The sequence below is a fragment of the Mizuhopecten yessoensis genome, unplaced genomic scaffold, assembly GCF_002113885.1.
Source record: "Mizuhopecten yessoensis strain PY_sf001 unplaced genomic scaffold, ASM211388v2 scaffold6111, whole genome shotgun sequence".
In the NCBI taxonomy this organism is placed as follows: domain Eukaryota; kingdom Metazoa; phylum Mollusca; class Bivalvia; order Pectinida; family Pectinidae; genus Mizuhopecten; species Mizuhopecten yessoensis.
This window is the reverse complement of record NW_018406385.1, coordinates 72,056-92,118: the sequence shown is the minus strand read 5'-3', so window position 1 is coordinate 92,118 and position 20,063 is coordinate 72,056. Positions and strand designations below refer to the sequence as shown.

Sequence of the window (20,063 nt, the reverse complement as noted above, 5' to 3'; positions counted from 1 at the left end):
TTCACTGCGCTTGTTACGGGCTCTTGATGAGTGTCTATGTACCCCAATAGGGGATAGTTATTTATCTCGCCATTGGCGTATGGCAGCTTATGGCCTGGGGGTAAGTTACCCTCCCCATCTTGGAAAGGTAGATGCGAAGGGTCATATCCCCGAGGATAATCCCCCCCTCCCTGCTTGAGAAGCGTCAAACTAGGCTTGACATCTTCCAACAGGAAGCCAGCCTCCTTTTCATTGGGCGATGATAGGCATGACATGCTGTGACCCAAGGGCAGTTTCATTTCCTTCTCTACATGTGGAGCAGCTTCTATTTAAACCCCCACTTAGAAGCAATGGGGGCAACGGGTGCATTGGTACCTCCAGAAGTCCATGTTGTCATATGTGACCCCTGACCTTGACCCCTTACATACCTCCCATCGCTCGGGATAGCCTGCAGGATAGGGTCAAAACAGGAATCTTTCTGTTTATGAATCATTGTCCGAGGGTCAGTATATGGTATACCCTCAAGTAGCTTGGAGGTAGACTGAGTTGTACCTCTATCCTCCCAGAGTGACCAGCTATTTGTTTGTTGCCCTTGGTGTAGGTGTAGTCAGTAGCGTAGTGGCTGGATTAGAGGTCTTCCTTGGAGGCGAGGCAGCAGAAGCCGCCATGCTCTCTTCTGATTTAGTAAGAGCCTCGGTCTCCAATGTAACCACTAAGTCCCTACACTGGACCTGCAGCTCCTTAAATTGATGCTGCATGTCCATCACTGCGTCCTCCTGTCTATTAAGCCTATCCGCCTGTGATGAGGTTGATGGGCATGGTGACTGCACCTCTACGGGAGCGGTGACCATAAAGCCCGTGATGACCCCATCACATAGCCATTTCTGCCACTTTGCCATGCCTATCCTCGAACTAGACACCAGTTTCTGTAGGGTGAGGTCGCCCTCGCCTCTCATCTCCAAGACTCTCTGTGCCGTCGCAGGGCCTAAACCCTCCAACGTGCACAGTTCACCCTCTGTAGCTGACCGTAAATTGGTAACAGACATTTTCAACTATGAGAAACTGATCAAGATACAGAAAAGTTTCTATGATGAAATAAAGAAACAAGTCAAAACACTTAACTAAACAATCACAAAGTTATGCACAAGGACAGAATACTAACGTTGCTACAAGTAGACACGTGTATCTGCAAAATTCAAACGACTACAAATATATAACAATTAACAGTTTACAAAATAATTTCTAATTCCTAAAATACCTAACTCCTAACCTTATGTAATATAAACCTAGCTATATAACCTAACAGTACATATTAATTATAATAACTATCCTACAATATTAAACTAACAATTCTAACCTGACGAAAGCTCTTGTCTCGCCTGTCATATGTATACAGGCGAATGGAGTTCCGTGTCAAAATATCAACTAACCTTAATCAAATTAAATATGAATATCAGAACGGCAGCGAACCCCCGACTCTGAATTACCCCTAATATTGAAATAAATAACAGTTATAAGAACTGTCCCAAATTCTCTCAATCGTAATTCGCGCACTGGTCACGTAGGCCAGCGCACGTGGCGAGCGAGAGGGAGCCAGCAAGCTGTGCAAACAAATACAAGTAAACAAATTGACAAAATAAGTCAGAAATAGCGTCGGTTCGACGAAGTGCTGACACCAAATGTCGTGAATTTGGAATGTGTTTCACACACCGTCACAACATGTAGATGAGAACTGCTCTCGGGTCCCAAAATCTATCAGAATTATCAGTTGATTGTCAGGATGTTAAGAGACCGCGCCGAGATGTCACATCGATGTTGTCGTCGCGGTTAACGGTATAAGGGTGATAACTCTCCCCAAAATACACCACACAATATTATACCGGAAGTTGAACACATTGAGAACTACTTTAAATTTTAAACATATATTATGGACGTACAATGCGTGGTAATAGCAAATAAAAAAATAAAAAAAATGGAACAATGAGTTTAATTAACGTTTGAAATGCATCTTTTTAACATTTATGAGGGTATGCAACACAGTTCCGTTTAAACATATCTCATGATGCGCGTAGGTGGTGCAGCTGGCTGCAGGTTGTAGTTCATGATAAAGAGTCGAACGTGCATCATTCGGCTAGTATAGACTCATAGACGACGCACACAACTTTACCTGTCGAGTATTAAAACACATGAGTTATCTCGATCAAACAAAATCACGTAACGTATAATTGTGTAGATTGTAAAATGCAAGTTTTGGTAAAAATACTTAGCGGGACCGAGTGTATGCCCAGGTGTATGAGGAAAGCATAGTGATGATGTATAAGTAATTTTAATTTAGACATGTGCTGAGTTTTGAATTTCTACTAGAATATTGATTGAGTCTGTTGTTGAAGGAAAACTCAAAAGCCAGTCCATTCTATTTCGTGAAATGATATTTTAGTTTAATAGCCTACCTTGTGGGTACTGACCATAAGTATAAATGGAAATTAGTGACGTCAGATACTTTACCTGTATCGTTCGTATTTAATAATATATAAATGTACTTGTATTGTAAGGTGGTTAGACTCCGGACTCTTGACCAAAAATGTATCTGGTACATTTTAGAAAAATCCCAGAAATTTACGCTATCATGTTTAAAGTTTTCTTAAATTAATTTTCAGACTAATTACGTCAATTTTAAAGTGTTCAAAACCCAAGGAAATTTGTCTATGTTAATATTTTGTTAAATATCACAAAGCGTTCAGATATTCTGTATACTGTATATAGCGTAGAATGTATTATCTGGTCAGCTTCGTCCCTACTAAATACAGTCAGATATACTAGTCAGTTTTGTCCATAGTTATGATAAGATACATACTGGTCATTCTCCGCAGTCATGACAAGATACGTATATGAAGTGGTCAGTTGCACCCACAATTAGTTCTTTGGTCATGTCGACCTAACAGCGTCGGCCGATACAACATTTGTATTCTACGATGGCCGTTTTCTACCGTTTCAGTTCCGCGCTATCACAAGAAAACAAACACCAACATATCGGAGCCTACAAAAACACACACGCATACACTATACACGCATGCATCTTGCACACAGGGGAGGCCGTCCTTAATGACCATAGCTGTTGATAGGACGTTAAACAATACTAAACCAAACCGATGACGTGCCCATAGCTTCCCTAAGCTAACACCCTCATTTGGTATCAAAGTGGTGTATATAACGTTATCTTAATCATGACATCTGTCATTAGATAACACCGGTATTACATTTACGCATTGAACTGTTTTTGTATGGTATTTATTATCTATTTGAATGACACAGCTTTGCAAGCAAACAACATAATGCGCGCTAGATAATAAATACCATACAAAAACCGTTCAATACTGATAATTACGTTTTCTCTGCCTCTTATATTCGTTTTTAACTAACATTTTATATCTAAAATTTAAAATTCCCGCCTTATCGACAGTTCACACAAATTCGTTATATAGTTGGAACAGCGTGTTGTCGCGTGCTGATTGGCAAACAAAGTAGTACTTTAAAATTTTAACAAACCCTCAATTTTATTCCACAATTCAGTATCTAGGTTAATTTAAGTTTATCAATAGAACTCTGAGCTAAAAGTTAGATTTGAAATTGTTTCGATTTTCCCCCGGAACAAATCTCTCGTGGATAAATGCAGTGAACACCATAAATGCGACCTTGCCCTCCCCGAGGGAGTTATTTTTGGAAGTCAATTCGAACTTTTCCTTGCTCATTTTGTGAAGAATCCAGACGTGAATTTATTTGTTGTTGTATAGGAATCTGACTACAGTCGGTAGATTCTACAACAGCCTTGTTATTTGACATGTCGTCAGAAACTGAGGAAACCGTGGCTGCGAGACCCGTGAAACTGATAGCGTTTGAAGTGAGTGATTTTGCGACGGAGCCCAGGGGTTCGTTACAAATGTCTGAAATATTTATTTGTGCTGTGACTCATATCAGTAGGTCTGTAACATATGTGTCAGTAGGTCTATAGAATTTGTGTATTTCAGACATTTGTAACGACCCCTGTTAGTCAGTGCAGTGTAACAGACTTTATTTCTGATAAATTGCATGAGCGATAAAATTGTTTTCATTGCCGGCATAGGTGATTTCAACCGATGTGCATTTTGTACGATATTGCAGACATTGGTTTTGTTTTTGTTGTAATGAAAGTTTATCTTTTTTTCTGTTTTCTTTTGCACATTAATTTACAATGACATTGTCAAGTCTCACGATGCCCAGCGATATTTCAGCAGCCGTCATGTTTATTTACATTGGATAAATACGCTAAGAATTGTGTCTCGTGCTGCATGGTAATTAAAGTCCCATTAAAGACACAGCTTTCAAAGAGGCTATATAGTGACAATGCCATGCAAATGTAAATATATCATGTTAATAACATAACAGTAACTCGACATATTGTATGTCGATATATCATGTTAATAATAATAACTCAATATACTGTATGTCGAGATATCAATTTAATACCAATAACTCGATATATGGTATGTCGAAATATCATGTTGATAACAATAACTCAATATACTGTATGTCGATATATCATGTTAATAACAGTTACTCGATGTAGTGTATGTCGATATATCATGTTAATAACAATAACTCAATATATTGTATGTCGAGATATCAAGTTAATAACAATAACTCAATATACTGTATGTCGAGATATCATGTTAATACCAATAACTCAATATACTGTATGTCGAGATATCATGTTAATAACAATAACTCAATATACTGTATGTCGAGATATCATGTTAATAACAATAACTCAATATACTGTATGTCGATATATCATGTTAATAACAATAACTCAATATACTGTATGTCGAGATATCATGTTAATAACAATAACTCAATATACTGTATGTCGAGATATCAAGTTAATAACAATAACTCGATATATTATATGTCGATATATCATGTTAATAATAATAACTCAATATATTGTATGTCGAGATATCATGTTAATAACAATAACTCGATATACTGTATGTCGATATATCATGTTAATAACAGTAACTCGATATAGTGTATGTCGATATATCATGTTAATAACAATAACTCGATATACTGTATGTCGACATATGTGAAAAATCATTAACACAGGATAAATATAGTTACATATATCTTATCTCAATATCCAGTATATCGTGTTCCATAGTATTTCGCTCATTTATTGAATTAACATAAGTTGACATAGTCACTTCAATTTATTATCTCAAGATATATTACCTGACATAACAGGAAACTTGTTTGTATCTCGAAATACTTTTTGTTGTGATGTATATTAATAAGTCTATATATAATGGCAACTATACGCTTCCGTAGAAAATACTTCATTTTAATCATGTATAAATATTATGTATATGAAACAGGAAAGTATAAAAAATAAACGTTGGTCCTGCTTAACGATTTTAAATAAGTTTTGAAAGTAATAGGTAATAAATCCGACTGTTTTGCTTGACATGGTATAAGAAATATACTGTAAAATCATTCATTTTCGTGGGGTTAAGCTTTCGTCGTTTTCATATACTTGCCTGTTTCAATGACATTATATATCGATGATTTCTGATTTCCCCCTTTTTTATATCATACCAAATTTATGTTTTCGTGGGGATTTAATTTCGTGGATATTTGTTATCCCCGAAATAAACGAAATTTAATGTCCCACGAAAATTTATGATTTTATAGTACATACAATGTCTATATTATTTAATTCATTCACGTACATACGTGTATGTGACGAGTGTATGTAGGAACACGTAACTCGCCAATACGAAAGTCGGAATGAATATATTAAACTCGTTTATCAGAGAAAACACGGTCAACAATCGCTCTATAGGGTTTCAAGTCATTTGATTAAAGAACGTCGATTATTTAACATCTAAATCTAAGATGGATACACCTCTCCATGTGGACACGATCTGGAATAGCTTGCGGCCACTCGGAAATTACCAAAGATGTCAGATAGCGTACTTACTCTTTATGGTCATGTTTCAAATCGCCGCTGTTGTATTAAACTTCGTTTTGTATGGTAAGTTTTGATAATTAGTCACAAGCTTGTAAAGTTGTACAAAGTCAACAGCCTACGAATCATCTCCTTGAAAATGTAGGAGAAATGGTTTATAAATCTTTACTCTGTATTGTTCGCTTGCTTACACCTGGTAAGCAGTAAACGTGATAATTTTATTGACACGAAAATTCCCTGGGACTTTTTCTACTCAATTATCTATCCTGTTATTGTTGGTAGTAATGTAATTTGGTTGCTTTTGCCGAATTAAACTTCCTGTTGTGTTGTAACTCTTAATGTAAACAAGACTGAGATCTCAAATAGTTACTCTCAACACCTGACCACTCCGCTCCCGTCAACACTGTAGTTACTCTCAACACCTGACCACTCCGCTCCCGTCAACACTGTAGTTTAACATCGTAAGCGATGGGTGAACATCTCAACGTGGACGCTGTGCTGCACAGTCTTCGATATTTTGGTACATACCAATTACTTATCATAGTACAGTCAAACCTGTATTAAAAGGCCACCAAAGGGACCGGCAGAAATTGGCCACTTAAGGATGTACTCTTCTGAAGTTTAAATCACGTTCAAGTCTCGTTTTGATCTGGTGTAACGGGTTTTTGTAATATTTAACAAATTATCATCAAGTTTAATAGCAAACAAACGTCTGAAAAAAATATGTCAAAAAACTAGATGCCTGTTGTTTGTAGAACTTGTTTTACAAGAATTTAAAAAATGACCAATTCGGCGGTCATTTTAAAAATGTGTATTATTGTGTATTTCTTGCGCTTCACAACAGGCCAAAAATCACCTTTTTTTGACACTAGAATGATCACTTAAGTTGTCAGTGTGTCGCTAGTTTTGGAGTTAAAAGAAGAAGATTTAGAAATTTTATTTACATAATTTAAAAGAAGATAATATTGTTATCAATTCTACAAACATTCATACATGTCTGATAACACACTTGGAAGAAATTGTATGAATTTGTTCTGCAAAAGGCCAAAACCAAACAAATCACCTAAAATCACATATTGTGTTAGATTGGTATCTTTGACCGATCATATAATTTATTTTGCATTTTCTACTATGCCATTAACTCCTTTTTCCGAAAATCCATATCAGAAAAAAAGTGTATTAGAGGAATGTTTTGACTTCTCAGAGGTGTACATCCTTAAGACAGGTGGCTGCTAAATCCAGGCTCACCCGAAAACCACAATCAAGTTTTCATACATCCATGGGTTATAATGAAATTTTCCCGGAAATATAGGATGCTATGTTATTTGGATTTTTTCTGCCATCATCAACAGGGGTACGATTTCATACTTGAATATACATGCATAATCAATAAAATACAAAGGCGTTTTGGTGATTAATTTCTTGAAATGATGAATTTATTTTTGTTTGGCTACACACGTGTTCCATATACGTTTTGCGCTAGCAGACAACCACCAGTACTGAAATCTACATGTAGATCTACTTTAAATGAAAATCTGCATTGCGATGTATTCTGATCTACATGTATGTGGTTCAAATAATTTTCTAATGAAATGATATATCAGTATTAAGTTAATTCATCACTTATAAATAAATCACTCAATAAATCTAGAACTTTGTAAAACATTGTTGATGGGTCGGTAGGACCTGCCCCAATTTGCAAGCTGAAAATCGCTGTGTAAAGAACTTGTCAATTCAACGTGCCAAACCTTACCAGTGGTTTTTAATTTGTGTTAATATATTGTGATCTTCTTGATGTCAATATTTCTGGACAAAATGACCGCTGAATACAGGTGGAGATAACGTCTCAGGCCGGAGTTTTGTGACCGCTGGCCGCATTAGACAGGTGGCTGCTTATTTTAGGTGACCGCTCAAGCAGGTTTGACTGTATATCTATCAGTGACTAGTTTCCAGTTCGCATGAGTGGATTTAAATGTTGTACTTTATGGTAAGTTACCCGGAAATCGGAACAAATGCATTCCATTATGTGCACGTATCCTTCTCGAAGAGAAGTTTGAATGGTCCGGGAAACGTTCGGTTCAGACAAGCTTCCCATTGCACTGTATTTCTGTTTGATATATTTTTCTTATCATTGAACAGTTACAGACCATCATTTTCACCTCATTTCGCAGGACATGTCCCGGATTTCAAATGCAACCCTTTGCATGAGCCTTTGTCAACATACGGACTACCTGACGCGGGAGAGAACCGTACCTCATACGAGGTCACTTACGGAAAGTGTGAGATTTCAGTGGTGACAAACACAACCAATGGTACACTGCTAGGCACGTCGACCCTCTCCTGCAAAGAAGGATATTTCTTCGACAAAACAGAAGGAACGACCATTATTTCAGAGGTAACATTAAGCTGTACAGGGCGCGGGGACGGGGTCTCAAAAAAGTTAACGCAGGACATGAAATGCGTTTGGAATAGCTACCACATATATACAATCCAGAAAAATAGGATAACTAATCTCGACTTATACGTACAAGCAGTACGTATCAGGTGTGGGTTGTTGAAATTACACTAATATTTATAGACATTTAGGAATACAAAATTGCGTCATAAAATGATATCATCATCGTGTGCAACATATTCCACTTATTATTTTGACACCAAATATCACACTATTTCAAGTGTTTTGGTATATGATACAAAAGAAGAACATGCATCGGTATTAACCATAATGAATGTTGATAATCAAATCTTGATGATCATGTGAAATTGTGCATTGGTCTTATTTGGCATGCGTGCACAGTATTATACCGGTTTTGATATTACATACAAATGGTTATGAAGACAGAATAATTATATGGAAGGTTTTTAAAGAAGTATAAAATATCGAATACCACTTCAACTATATGAATGTATATAGGGAAATTGACAAGGTTGGTTGTATTTTGAATTCAGTGAAAATTTTGCATGTTTTTCCTATCAAAAGTATCACTACGCTATGACATATTAATATAGAAACCCAGTAATTGTATACACTATTCATTCGCCTGTTACGCTTATCTGATATTTTGTTAGGATACCCCCATCATTCAACCTGGTGTCGAGCAAGGAGGTCCACTACGGTTATCAGTAGTAATAATGAATAATCATATAGGCATTTATTACTTTTCTGTTTCTTCATGTGGCGAAACATTAAAATAAATTGAAGTAGGGGCTGACTCCACTTTAATATGCCTCACTATCACAAGAACACGCAAAATAACGGAAAGTTCTGCTTCATATTTTTTTCGAAAAGTAGTTAAAACCAAGATCACATTTCGGTTAGAGTTGTAAATGTATGTAGTTTTAGCTGTCATTTATTGTTTTAACCCTGTTGAAGGATATGTATCCTGCTCCTCCATAATAGTGTCAATCAGTTAACTATGTTTGATTGCTTTTACCTTTGTACGTACAAATGGATTGCCATCACAGGTTTACACTCAAGTTAATGGACTTTTGGTAATGTGTACATGTACTATACTTTAGAATTTTGTAAAAGTTAAGTTCTGTTTCAAACCAGATCAACATGCTATAAGTTCAGCGAACTATTTTAATGCAGTCGTCAGCATCGATGCCTAATTTCACCATACTTAGCTTACATTGCTGTGCCACATTTTAAAAACACAAATACAGGTGTGGATATATTGTTGTTACGTATCTAAATTTAAATCATTGCCTTCAAACAACGTTTGAAAGTGTATGGTGACTTTATTTTATTGAAGAGTGATTGCTGAAAAAATAGGAACGGAACCCCCTCTCATACCATTCTTATCTAGAATGGGTGTACGCACAGTACCAAACCCAACAGTTACTAATTACCTGAAACAGAAACAGTATCCCTGGTGATGACGTCATCATGACATTGTAAAGACAATACCATACATTCACAATAGAGGAGGCCCTTCTAGCTTCACTTTACATTTCCTCGAGACGAAACTCTGATATTGAATATCAACGAATGTTAGAGTGTTCTAATTGTGATATATAGACTCTAGCAATGCCTGAAAAGAAAAAGAATTCCTCGAAAGAGGGAGGTCCCGCTAACGTCACGGAAAGCGGATATTAATGGATTTCTTTATTTTATTTTTAGATTTTTCAGGAAGGAACAACAACATTTAGAAAAATATGAGTCAGTTCTCAGTTTGGAGGAAACCAAGTATTAGCGTGATAATTAATTGTTTAAAAGTGTCTTTGTTATAAACGTAAATGATATCTGCTGTTTTATAAATAATTGAGGAAAACAAATTGTGAGTACCAACAAATAAAACAAACTTGTCATTAATTTTTCAACATGAAACGTTATACAATTAACGTGAACGCATGAATGCATTTTGTGCCGGTGCAGTCTTTTGTCCTTGTCCACGTGCACACTTTTCGTTGCTAGCAAGTAGGTCTGACAGTCTTTATTGACTTTGTTACTGGTTTTTTGATTCCTTTATTCCTAGAAATCGTATTTGGTAAGCTATGCCTAGACTGAGTGAAAATATCCCCAACCTAGCGGTTAGACTGATCAAGGTTAAGCCCAAATTGTTGCTAGGAAATGCTAGTGTAAATCAAAACACTATTCATGCCTTATATATATATGTCTTTAGCAGTCTAGTAACACCTAATCCGCCCTGATCAGGACTATTCATGCCTTATATATATAAGACTTTAGCAGTCTGGTTACACCTTATCCGCCCAGATCAGGACGCACTGGTGTGACGACGTTACGTCAAGATAATTATAGCAGATAGCTCACTTGCGGAACTGCTTCCAAACTGCAGCTTTGACGACAAATTCTGGATCACGTAGAATCATGCAGTAGAAGAACTGTGAGGCACCGCCTACGTGAACGGCACATTTGTCCACGACGTCCAGCTATCCGACCCGTTAGGATCGACGTCATCGTGTTGCACGTTTTCCTTAGTGAAGGAGACATCTCCGGTTTTCTAGAAGGGAACGGGCTCGTATCTTGTTTTCGGACAAATCTCGGTTCCACTTGGACGGTAGTGAGAAAGTTGGAGAAAGTTTTCAGGATATTTATGTCGTGTAACATCATCCGCACGGCGAAGGTAGTATGATGAACTGGGACGACAAAACAGCGAATGCGAGAACACCTCTGGTGATCATTAATTGATATTGTAGCTGTGTGCGCTACCGCGGTGAGTTCCTGTCTGATCCTTTTCGCGTAACAGCATCACGATACGCTACATCATGACAACGCGACCACAAATTGTACTTGCCATGACCTGCGGTATCATCTGACATTTCGCCAGTCGAACAGGTATGGAAAGAGATGCAATATCGCCTACGTCAAGTGCCAAAGCAGCCTGTCATATAAGCTAAGCTTTCTCGTTAGGTCCCACCTGGAAGGCTTTTCCTCAGGTATTTTCAACAATCCTGTCGGATCCCTGTGGCGTCGGTGTAATGCGTGCAGTACTGCTCAATACTGCTCAATACTGCTAACGGTGGACATACCCGATTTTGACATTGTGGACTAGCTCAGATACACTTCGTGTTTGTTGATCCCTCGCGCTGAAGTGACCGTCTTTTGCAATTTGAATAAATTAATCTTTGATGAAGTTTGTCGTCTACAATTCTGAACGTTTTGAAGTTTTGTGTTATATAACTTTTTACCTATATATAGATTCTGCTATTCCGCTAGTATGTATTTAGGTCAAACGATGTTTTAGAAGTAATACTCTATCTTGTATTATTCCGTTCTTTGATTCATTTATACGCCCGTCGAAAGTTATGTTATCAAGTTGGCGGGAGGGCGTGTGCGCTCGATATCTTCATTAATTTTCATCAGATTCAATTTAAACTTCATAGGAAGGTTTGTAACTACATGTATAACAGGTCGGACAAGTTCGATAACCATAAATATCCGACGGTAACCTACAGAGTTGGGGCCCTTTATCCACTTTCCGAAACAGTGTCAGCTCGATAGCTTCATTAATTTTCAACAAATTAAATTCATACTTCATAGGAAGGTTTATTACCATACAGCTCAGAAAATGTCGATAACCACTAATATCCGACGGTAACATGCATTCCAAGATGTAAACTTATTGATATATCATGTTTGAAAAATTATTTCTCCTTTACCGTTAATTACTTAGAAATATTTCATATTTCAACCATAATACGTCACATGTTGAATGACCAGTTGTTTCAACTGGTCATTCAACATGTGAAGTATTATGTACCGATTTGCGGTGCCTTTGTTTGACATAACGTCGCAAGGAAAGAATGTAATTACAAATAAATAAATGATCCACTTGATCCACTGAACGAAATGCGGTACTTGTGATTTACTTGGTTCTCTACACACTAACAAAGTCCTTCTGATCCATTAAATCCACTACACAAAATGTTTTCTTCTGATATACGTCAACCTTCGAACAATAGTTATCCTTTTGGTCTGCATCTTAGCTCACGTGTCCTTCAGGACAGGTGAACGTAAACTTATTGTAACCTTGACCTTATTGTTCGAAGGTTGACGTATATCAGAAGAAAACATTTTGTGTAGTGGATTTAATGGATTTTATTCCGTGATATGTTCGGAAAGCTTAAAATAGAACATCATTAGTGTCTACGCAGTATACCACAATCGCCAAAAATCAAAATTAGTGGTCATACTCTTGAAAACAGGTAATATGCCTACTCCTAAACGTGATGAAGGCAGACAATCCCTTTAAACATAACAGGAGTCTCTTCCTTGTTACAGTGGAACCTTGTGTGTGACCAATCGGGAGTTGGAGAACTCGGCCAGACTCTTGTTATGGCTGGTCAGATCGTCGGGGCAACTCTATTTACCTCCCTTGCCGACCGCTATGGCCGGAAGCCAGTGTTTGTGAGCACGCACCTCCTGCTGTTCATTATGAGTCTCTCGCTCACGTTCGTCCCAACCTTTGTCGTGTTTGCGATCATGAGATTCGTCATTGGTGCATTACAACAAGTAGGTATATTTACAGTTGAGCAGTTTTTACATAAATCTAACACCTAACATAGTTATTCAAATCAAATAATTGGACATTACACTTGTATATTTTTCCATCGCTAAATTACTCAGGTCTGACCGTCAAACTGTTTGAGTAATCAAACAATTCACGAGTCAACATTAGATTCAAACTAGGACAGATATTAATTTCTTATACGCCGCTAATGGAACTGATACAACCATAGAAAGTACGATAGTGTTCCCGCAAAAATTGACGTTCTGCTACTAATTAAAATAGTTTATTGAAATTTATTTTAAACCGAATAAGACCTCAAAGAAAGATAAAATTATACCATCTTTCTTGTTTTCAACGTTAATATAGCTACATGTATTGACCTGCATCCTTTGAACATGTATGATGTCATGCAACACAATTTGTTAAAACATATTCCCCTCTTTGCTAGAATAGAACTGTGTGAATGCAATCATAAAGGTCAACAAGATACGTATCAAAACTTTACTAGATGTCAGTATCCCTAAACAAAATACATGATTTAATATTGTATTAATTTACAGATGATTGCTGTCCTTATCTGTAGTAAAGGTTTATGTCATTTTATCATCGCGAGCACGTGCTGGAGTAGAATTAAATTTAAAAACGAATTTAACTTATTATATTATGCTCCAGATGATCCAAATGTAAAAGTCATTCATTTGGTCCACTATGACTTTTTGAGGTCCGAGATACTCTTGAAGAAACGAAGCGCTTGTTTCACTCGATAAGAAGCTTTAAAACAGGGTCAATATTTAGTCACGGCACATATGTATTCGTCGTTTCAAAGATGGCGTCGCATCGTTATATTTTTAGAAGTAGATTTAAACTCGCATCTTAAGGTGATAAGAGAAAAAACTGACCCCAATATTCTGTCAAATGTCCATTAAATTAGATTTTCTGTTTTGTTTCACAAGTCGAACAATGACAGTACTGTCACTGACCGTGAATAAGCAGCTTCTCACGCTTCCCAATTTTGCTTTGCAATTTGTGTGTGTTGAAGCTTGCCAAACAATGTCCTTTTCCTCCATGTTGAATGACGTCACGAATACGTCATATGATGCTATAGTTTCAGAGAAAGGGTTTAGGGTATTTCCTGTTTCTATATATAGAGCACAGACAAAACGAACCCGATATGCAAATAGGAAAGACGCAACACTCTCAAAACGACTAATACTTATGTCCAGTGACTGTACATGTATCAATGAAATATCTTACTGACTTCAATTATGTCATCGTTGACATTCAATTTGTAAAAATGGATTTAGCAGGGGTTGGGGACAGTAGGCATAGACGAGCAAGTACCTGTGATGTGAATGAGTGTGTACAGCTGCCATCTAGTGACATCTCTTAATAATACACTTCCGTGTTCCTGTTAAACAAAAACCTATACTAACTGACGTCCCTTCATTAGATGTTTACTATTAGAACGTCCCTTCATAATTTAGCATTATTCCAACTAGACAACCACTGGTGTCTAGTGACGTCACTTCATAATTTAGCATTATTCCACTAGAAAACAACTGGTGTCTAGTGACGTCACTTTATAACATGTTTACTATTATTTCTGCTAGACAACAACATGTGTCTAGTGATGTCACTTCATAACATGTTTACTATTATTTCTGCTAGACAACAACATGTGTCTAGTGATGTCACTTCATAACATGTTTACTATTATTTCTGCTAGACAACAACATGTGTCTAGCGACGTCACTTCATTATATGTTTAATAATATTCCTGCTAATCAACAACATGTGTCTAGTGACGTCACTTCCTAATATGTTTAATAATATTCCTGCTAGACAACAACATGTGTCTAGTGACGTCACTTTAAAACATGTTTACTATTATTCCTGCTAGACAACAACATGTGTCTGGTGACATCACTTCATAATATGTTTACTATTATTCCTGCTAGACAACAACTGGTGTCTAGTGACGTCACTTCATAATATGTTTACCAATATTCCTGCTAGATAACAACTGGTGTCTAGTGACGTCACTTCATAATATGTTTAATAATATTCCTGCTAGACAGTTACATGTCCGTTACATTACATGAAGCTTCCGTGCATTTATTCCGTTGATTTATACAGGGAATGGGTTTAGCGATGTCCATCATGACTCTGGAAATAGTACCTCAAGAGCACAGAGGCGCAGTTGGCGCTCTTGGGCAATTCGCATGGACGGCGTTTGTAGTTATATTAGCAGGTATAGGATATTTCATGCGGAACCTCTCATGGCGGTACATCCAACTTGTAACGGCACTTGCATCGTTTCATGCCCTGGCATCATATTGGTAAGTGGCAGTATGTAACAATTACGTCACGTTATACAGGGGAGGAGACAGTATGTAGCAAATACGTCACGTTATACAGGCGAGGAGACAGTATTTAGCAAATACCCCATTTGTTGGTAAGTAGACATTAAGTCTACTGTCTATAGTACAGAAATCATCTACAAATAAGTCGACTGTCTATAGTACAGAAACACTTTACAAATAAGTCTACTGTCTATAGTACAGAAATCATCTACAAATAAGTCGACTGTCTATAATGCAGAAATCATTGACAAACAAGTCAACTGTACATAGTACAGAAACACTCTACAGATAAGTCGACTGTCTATAGTACAGAAACACTCTACAAATAAGTCTACTGTCTAAAGTACAGAAATCATCTACAAATAAGTCAACTGTCTATAGTACAGAAATCATCTACAAATAAGTCAACTGTCTATAGTACAGAAATCATCTACAAATAAGTCGACTGTCTATAGTACAGAAATCATTGACAAATAAGTCAACTGTACATAGTACAGAAACACTCTACAGATAAGTCGACTGTCTATAGTACAGAAATCATCTACAAATAAGTCTACTGTCTATAGTACAGAAATCATCTACAAATAAGTCAACTGTCTATAGTACAGAAATCATCTACAAATAAGTCAACTGTCTATAGTACAGAAATCATCTACAGATAAGTCGACTGTCTATAGTACAGAAATCATCTACAAATAAGTCGACTGTCTATAGTACAGAAATCATCTACAAATAAGTCAACTGTCTATAGTACAGAAATCATCTACAAATAAGTCGACTGTCTATAGTACAGAAATCATCTACAAATAAGTCGACTGTCTATAGTACAGAAATCATCTACAAATAAGTCAACTGTCTATAGTACAGAAATCATCTACAAATAAGTCGACTGTCTATAGTACAGAAATCATTGACAAATAAGTCAACTGTACATAGTACAGAAACACTCTACAGATAAGTCGACTGTCTATAGTACAGAAATCATCTACAAATAAGTCTACTGTCTATAGTACAGAAATCATCTACAAATAAGTCAACTGTCTATAGTACAGAAATCATCTACAAATAAGTCAACTGTCTATAGTACAGAAATCATCTACAAATAAGTCGACTGTCTATAGTACAGAAATCATCTACAAATAAGTCAACTGTCTATAGTACAGAAATCATCTACAAATAAGTCGACTGTCTATAGTACAGAAATCATCTACAAATAAGTCGACTGTCTATAGTACAGAAATCATCTACAAATAAGTCAACTGTCTATAGTACAGAAATCATCTACAAATAAGTCGACTGTCTATAGTACAGAAATCATTGACAAATAAGTCAACTGTACATAGTACAGAAACACTCTACAGATAAGTCGACTGTCTATAGTACAGAAATCATCTACAAATAAGTCTACTGTCTATAGTACAGAAATCATCTACAAATAAGTCAACTGTCTATAGTACAGAAATCATCTAGAAATAAGTCAACTGTCTATAGTACAGAAATCATCTACAAATAAGTCGACTGTCTATAGTACAGAAATCATTGACAAATAAGTCAACTGTACATAGTACAGAAACACTCTACAGATAAGTCGACTGTCTATAGTACAGAAATCATCTACAAATAAGTCTACTGTCTATAGTACAGAAATCATCTACAAATAAGTCAACTGTCTATAGTACAGAAATCATCTACAAATAAGTCAACTGTCTATAGTACAGAAATCATCTACAAATAAGTCGACTGTCTATAGTACAGAAATCATTGACAAATAAGTCAACTGTACATAGTACAGAAACACTCTACAGATAAGTCGACTGTCTATAGTACAGAAATCATCTACAGATAAGTCTACTGTCTATAGTACAGAAATCATCTACAAATAAGTCAACTGTCTATAGTACAGAAATCATCTACAAATAAGTCAACTGTCTATAGTACAGAAATCATCTAAAAAGAAGTCAACTGTACATAGTACAAAAACACTCTACAAATAAGTCAACTGTCTATAGTACAGAAATCATCTACAGATAAGTCGACTGTCTATAGTACAGAAACCATCTAAAAATAAGTCAACTGTACATAGTACAGAAACACTCTACAGATAAGTCGACTGTCTATAGTACAAAAACACTCTACAAATAAGTCAACTGTCTTTATTACAGAAACCATCTACAAATAAGTCAACTGTCCATAGTACAGAAACCATATATAAATAAGCCTATGAAAAGCTTCCAAGAATTTAGTGATATCCTTGTCGCTTCAAATCTCTGGTTTGCAATCAGGTCATCCATTTGCTATAAATTTTGTGAGAGAAATCTAAATATTCTACTTACAAAACTACAAATCAGTGTAGTCCTGTACACTTTGATCGGTCTAGAATGCTTGAAAGGCAAGGTTGTAAATGTGGAAATCCATACGAGAATGCCTAGCGCTTTTTCTTTGAATGCCCTTGTTACTATGATAAAAGAAATATGCTTTGCCAAACTCCAATATGAATTCTATGTTTGAATTGATTTACATGTACTTCTCTTGCGAAGTTGCCGTTAAGAAGTTTTTTTTTTAATCGGGTTTTACCACACCATGCATTTTATTTTAAAATTCCAACAACCCAATAATAAATAAAATGAGTGTAGTTATGCGTCTTATACCGGCATAATGATATAACCCGCCACACTTTTACCCCCTGTCTTCCATAAAGAGCTCTCAGCCTGACGTCTTCATAAGAATAGTCGATAAGATAAGGCAACATGCTCCGTTAAATATGTCTCTCTAGATAACGCTTCAAAGCTACAGGTCTTTTACAGAAATTACATAAACAGTTTGATAAGCTATGAATAAGGACCTGGTTATAACTCTGTTTGGCAGGAGACCCATGTCCAGCTTGGTTAAAGTAATCATATTTGTATACATGTTAACTGAAACAATGAGTACTTTTCAAGTTGTTCATCTTTTTTCCTAATTTCTAGGATTGTTGACGAATCTTTAAGATGGCTTATTGCAAACAACCGAAAAGACGAGGCTATGAAAGTGATTCAGAGGGTAGCGAGGATCAACAAGGTCAGCAAAGCGCAAGTGGCGGAGGTGATGCTATTGCTTTCTGATGGTCATGAGCCGGGGAATCGTGTGTCGTGTAACAGCCGATCAGAAGGACTGCAACCATTAAATGGTCACGTGGTGTCACCTCTACAAGACGTTTCCGACGATACCCAGGATGATACGTACACCATCGCAACGAGGATGTCTGATAGTTCAGATAAAACTAACGTTATAGACTTATTCCGACACAGGCTGCTACTGAAACATTCCTTGATACTATGGTTTGTTTGGTAAGTGATGATTCAATTAAAACAGTTGACTTGATGACTTTAGATAATAATATATATGTATGTGTATACAATAATATTTGAGTTCAATTACAATGCAATCTTTCTTTATTTAATTAGAATAGTATGAGTAGTAAATAACTTATTTGGTAACTCATTATCTAAACAGATAGTGTGTGACAAACACAATCCGGAGCTGATTGACACTTTTTATTGAAACCAAAATGAAAATGGAAAAAAAGCATATATATATGGAAATAAAAAGCACTAAGTGTTAAGAAATGTAACAGAAATTAGTTATTTGAAAATAATGAACGAGTTATGTCCCTTGCTATGTGTCTTTATCAATTTAACAGGTGTACGAATAGTCTGACGTATTTTGGTTTATATCTGACGTCTTCATCTCTTACCGGGAATCGCCATCTTAACTTTTTCCTCAATGGATTAGTGGAGCTCCCTGGTGCATTCCTGTACGCCCTCCTTGTTAATCGGTGAGCTCTGATATATCACATACTAACTTCCACTGATAAAAACGTGTCAAACTACACGATACAAGAATGCAATTACATTTAACAATTACGTCTTTCTCAGGGTTCAATGTTAAACGAAGATTCAGTGAGTCATTTTCAATGATATTCTGGAGTTCGCTTCGTTTTTCCCAGTCAAGTACCAAGGTTCAATGCGCTACTGTCAAGGTTCAATGCAATAATGTCAAGGTTCAATGCGCTAATGTCAAGGTTTAATGAGTTCATTTAATTTTCCCACACAGAAAATCGTGTCAGTGCGCTATTATTGATTTTCTCCAACTGTTTAATGAGCTACGATCAATTGTCTTCAGACGGTCTATGAGCTACTATCTCTGAAGGTTACAAGCTTCCATGAGCTACTTTCAATTATCTTCCATGGCTTTCATGATCTGCGATAAATTATTAATTTGAGCTAGTATCAATGATCTCCCAAGGTTATACGAGCTGCTTTTATCTCCAAACATTTACATTTGGTGTGGCAAAGCCCTTCTATATTACTACTAAAGTACTGCCAATAGCAGCTTCATCTTATGAGACTATAACTGAAGTTGGTCTTTGCACCTCCGAGCGACTTAACAGTGTCACTACCGAACTTATCAGTATCTTCTGCTTTGATCCCTAACACCAGCTGCCTGTCTCAAGTGTCTGTGTGATCAACAGACAATTGTATGCCTGGATTTTTCACCAATTCAACCTTCTCCGGTTGCACGATCAACATCAACAACATGCCGGACTTCAAATGTAACTCTGACCTGATTACTGCAGACTTCCGTTGAGTGCGTGCGCCGGATATAGGTCGCAATAAAATCGGAAAATGTTTTACGACACTTGATTAGTTACTTACAAAATGTTATTTGTTACTATTTATGAATCGAGAATATGATATATATATA

At 36.5% G+C, this 20,063-nt stretch overlaps 1 protein-coding gene across 1 annotated transcript in view; it reads left to right on the top strand.

The window, feature by feature from the left end:
• The first annotated feature begins 5,854 nt into the window (after positions 1-5,854).
• Positions 5,855-20,063, top strand: part of LOC110451496 (organic cation transporter protein-like) — a 35,235-nt gene continuing 21,026 nt past the window's right edge. The window contains exons 1-6 of the mRNA XM_021499541.1: positions 5,855-6,049; positions 8,155-8,378; positions 12,729-12,959; positions 15,094-15,296; positions 18,287-18,646; positions 19,000-19,134. Of these exons, the coding sequence (XP_021355216.1) occupies positions 5,911-6,049; positions 8,155-8,378; positions 12,729-12,959; positions 15,094-15,296; positions 18,287-18,646; positions 19,000-19,134 (1,292 nt within the window). The 5' untranslated portion in view covers positions 5,855-5,910. The remainder of the gene's footprint in view (positions 6,050-8,154; positions 8,379-12,728; positions 12,960-15,093; positions 15,297-18,286; positions 18,647-18,999; positions 19,135-20,063) is intronic.